Source organism: Rhagoletis pomonella, unplaced genomic scaffold, assembly GCF_013731165.1.
Source record: "Rhagoletis pomonella isolate Grant_MI unplaced genomic scaffold, Rhpom_1.0 Rhpom_scaffold_00005, whole genome shotgun sequence".
Taxonomy (NCBI): Eukaryota; Metazoa; Arthropoda; class Insecta; order Diptera; family Tephritidae; genus Rhagoletis; species Rhagoletis pomonella.
Genome location: NW_023458559.1, coordinates 43,122,803 through 43,127,378, shown reverse-complemented (window position 1 = coordinate 43,127,378; position 4,576 = coordinate 43,122,803). Strand labels below are relative to the sequence as shown.

The 4,576-nt window shown below is 38.7% G+C and overlaps 1 protein-coding gene across 2 annotated transcripts in view; it reads right to left on the bottom strand.

Moving 5' to 3' along the window:
* LOC118738983 (tyrosine-protein phosphatase 69D) overlaps positions 1–4,576 on the bottom strand; it is a gene marked incomplete at its 5' end in the record, with an annotated part of 6,565 nt that extends 1,989 nt beyond the window's left edge. Inside the window, 5 exon segments of one of the 2 annotated variants that reach the window (XM_036470055.1) lie at positions 18–170; positions 248–1,145; positions 1,209–1,452; positions 2,076–2,360; positions 2,890–4,576. In XM_036470055.1, the coding sequence (XP_036325948.1) occupies positions 18–170; positions 248–1,145; positions 1,209–1,452; positions 2,076–2,360; positions 2,890–4,576 (3,267 nt within the window). 2 annotated transcript variants of the gene reach the window in all.

Below are 4,576 nucleotides of genomic sequence, written 5' to 3'. Positions count from 1 at the left end.
GCTCAAACTTAGCTAACCTCAAATTCTATTTCTAATTTGCTTTTATCCTTGCCATCGTTCAACTTTTGCTTGAGGCTATCAATTTTACTGGAAAGTGAAACAGCCGACAGCTCCGTATTGCCGAACTGTGCAATATCAAGCAATGAACGATATAGAAAAATATATTGTTTCTGCAAAGTAGAAAAAAAAAAACGTTTTAATGAAATTTGCATGTATTTCTATGTTAATTTCGTAGTCAGCGCCTCACCAATGATTGTACAAGGAAATTTCGCTGGTGTCGCAAGTCGCATACCGTATTGAATATCGATACTTGGTCTTCCTCCTCCAGCTGTTGTATAAGTGAATCTAATGCGACAAGCGTACCTGTACGGCCCACTCCAGCGCTGCAATGCACCAAAATGGGGCCGCGCTGCACTGAGTAAACTGCATTGATTTGTCGAACAAATTTTATAATGCCATGTGGATGCTCTGGTGCCATGAAGTCCTTCCACACCAAATAATGATACTGTGTAATTTGGCGCCGTTCTTCATCTTCTTCATTCCCAGTCGCATTACGGCGTGTTACATCCAAATTACGCACCAAATAATCGCCAAGTTTCTTTTCAGCCACAAATTTGACAGTGATTTCGCCAAACTGTTTTGCATCCGATATCTTTTCAGGCCAATATTTTGCACATTTCGATTTATTATACTCTTCCAAATTTGTTAACATGACTATAATCTCCAAGTGTTGCTCCCAGATCATACGCCAGAAGTCACTTACAGTACTCTCCATAGGGCCTTGTGCACAAATGAACTTTTTACGCTCCTTGTAGCCAATAACAAAGTTAGCATTTATATAATCAGAGCCTTGTATGCCATTTAGCTGCGACAATTTCACCCGCGTCTGATCGTAAGCCTTGATATCTGGATAACGATTTTTCGATGCATTTTCTTTCATATCAGAGTTTTTAGTTGTACGATCGCTAAATCGATTCGGCAACATTTCGTATTCGCGTAAAAACCCATAGTCGGTGTCCTTATGACGATTTCGATATGCTGTGCATAAATCCGTTTTATGAATTGGACCGATGTCCGATGCCTTGCCATTGCCTGAACCAATAAAGTGACGATGATTTGGTGTGCGACCACGGAATAGCGCGCGACTATGGGTGAGAGTATAAAATTAAATATTAATTATTTTTAAAATGAAAGCCAGCGTCACTTACCTTAATGAATCCCTCAAGCTGATCTCTTCGCCTGGCACGGAATTCTTTGTATTGTAATGATGCAAGAAACATGTGGCCACAATGAGCACCAAAACAATGCCAATGAGTATGGCAAGCGCTTGTATGACTATATTAAGCACCACTGATAAATCTTGATCAGCTTGGAAGTTTTCGGGCACAGTACCAGGTGTGATTATTTCAAAATAATTACTGTATGCAGTAAGTACAACATCGCCATCGCGTACTAAAAAGAGTAGAGGATTTAATCGATAATTATGCGCTTACAAGGCTCGTATTTGTCGTTATCCACATATCGACTGCTGAGTGGAAGATTGAGCTATCTCGGCAGCCATTTCAAAAACACCCTATCTCAAAAAACTTTTCAAGAACGCCGCTTCAGAATTCGTTTCAAAAACGCCCTATCTCAGCTGCAGATTCAAAAACGCCCTATCTCAGCATATTTTCAATACATTTTGAAGTTAGAAAGAGCGTTTTTGAAACGAATACTGAAACGGCGTTCTTGAAAAGTTTTTTGAAATAGGGCGTTCTTGAAAGGTTTTTTGAGAAAGGGCATTTTCGAACTAGGTGCCGAGATAGGCCGATCTTCCACTCAGCAATCTATAGTTTTTGTTAAATTCATTATTATTCTTTTTAGTTTTTATTTACACTTCATTTTTTTTTTGACAATTATCTAAATATTTATCATATCGATATGCAAAGATTTAGATAATAACAATTGATATAGTTATCGTTATATAATTAAAAATAATTTTTTCATTGTGTTTATCGATATAAATATTAGTATTATTCTTGATATAATTAGCGTTTGCCTTGCATAATACAACTGGGGAAACACAACATACTCACCTATAACCTCCAGAAACCCCGTATAATTACTATTCATATCGATCTCACCATCGACTACTTCGTCTGACGCCAACTGGTAGCTTGGCACAGCATTCGAATTCGATTCATTTTCACTAAGCATCAGATTATCGAAACTTATATCATTGTTGACGCCTGCAATAACTTTGGGATTACGTCTACGTCGTCGCCGGCGTTTTTTATCTAGAATCTTCGAGGCGGCTTCGGTGAGATTGCTGGCTTTAAGTTGTTCGCGCTGTGACATTTCTGGTGGAGTTTTAATAACAGCTGTATAACACAAATATTTGATTCATATACATATACAAAAAAAAATCCGCTTCGAATAAAGTACAGACAATTTTTCGCAAAATATGCAAACTTTCACGAAAATTTAAAAAACTCGAAAATCAAGCAACTTCAAAATTGCACTTTGTTATACTAAAATTGACTGGTCTCTAAAACTGCATACTTGGAATTTCTCTTTAGTGTAGTAAGGACTTACTTTTTATAAAAAATTATCCACAAGAAATTAGAATGAAAAACTTTAACTTTTGCTATACTAATATTAAATAGTCTATAAAACTGTATACTTGGAATTAAAAAAAAAATCTGAATAGAAAGTTGCAAATTTATTGAATTATCCGAGTTTTGCAAAAAGTTTAGAGATTTTATTTTTATATTCTTTGGTGTAGTGAGAACTATATTTTTATTAACAATTATGGAAAATCAATTAGAATGAAAAACTTTGCATATATGCGAAAAGTTCTCTGTGCCCATACTTTTGTTCGTCACAATATATAATCAATAATTTACTTACCGTCCGTAGATATCTCTGTGTTTGGAACTTCGACTTTCGAAAGCGTGACTGGCTCACGTGGTTGAATGCGCAAAAATGGCCGACCACGCAGACAATGGCGGCAAGCTTTATCTGCCTCAACTGCTGTCAAGCCTTGGTGTTCGAAAAATCGTTTGCCATCGCCCAAAAATACTTCCGATCTATATTGGGAATCGGAAAACATCTCCGCCAAATATGCGCCACCTTCAGTGTTATTTGGCGAATGCACCTCTTGATAGGTGGAAATATTTAGCTTTTCGGGCGATGCCAACTCATTCTTATTATTGCCCATACGCACTAAGTACAGACGATAGCAACATATGGGACCATTACGTTCACTGATACGAGGCACAAAGAGTTTAAATACACATTTATCATCCGCGGCCTTCACTTTCGTCCACATGATACGACTGATGGTATCGGGTACTGCAATTGGCATCGTGCATTGTGCACTGGCAGGTACACCGATTTTGCGATGGCGCGTAATAGCCGACACTGTGACTGTGTAATTTGTATTGGGATTTACACCGTTGTAGATTGTGCTATGATGCGGCTCGTCTACGCGACGTATTTTCGGTCCCCATGTTTCATTGCGCAATTTTCCATCAAGCTTATATATGGCGAGACCATCTAATTGTATGTGGTAAGAAACCACTTTGCCATTTGGCACTTTCGGCATATGCCATCTAACGGCGACTGAGTGACGGGTGTTGTTTTTGTGATCGCATGAAATATATAGATCTGTAGGCTCACTAGCCACACCATCCATTGTTGTGCCATTCACCACTTCTGACCAGGGTCCACATTGCTTTGTGAGGTCACTACAGGCCCGTACCTTAAATTCATACTCGGTGGCAGTTTTGAGATTATCAAACATATATGGCAAGTTTCTAGAATTTTGCTGATAAACCGTCTCTTCGACAATACGTGGAATTTCTCCAGCTTCGGCAACCACCAGCTCATAGTATTGTATGTAGGGGAGCATATCAAGTGGCGGTGGATCCCATCCAATTGTGATAGTTGATGGTGTACTGCCAGTGGTGCCTACTTTGGGTATAAAAATCGGATCTTTTTCCAATGTACGTATCGGAAGCGGATACTGATATGGCGCCCCACTTCCAATACTATTCTTTGCACTAATGCGCAGTGTATAGCTGGTGTTCGGCTGAAACTTCTCCAATACATACGAAGTATTGCGCCCACCAATTATGTGATTATAATATTTCAATGTGCTGGAACCTTCCTCCTTATACTGTATGAAGTATTTTTGCACTGGATCATTACCATCGTTAACAGTCCAATTTAAATATATTTTATCTGCGCCCACTGCTTTAACATAGTCAATGCTCACTTGTGGTACATCCATAACCAAAACTGCCATATCCTTTTTCGACACAATCGCGCCAAGTGTATTGTAAGCAACACAACTATATGTGCCATTCTCTTTCTTGTAGACTTCTGTCAAACTAAGTGTATGATTAACATGTGTAGCATTTACCAAACTGAGATTCGTGGCTTTATCCAAGAAATCAACGGCTGAATTTTCATCTTTCAACCATTTTAATTGCTTATAAAATGTTTCGTTGTGTGGAAATACTTCCAAGAGGCAGTAGAGTTCCACAGCGTGGCCGATCCTTTGCTTCACCTTCTCTTCGCTGCTCGCAACGAT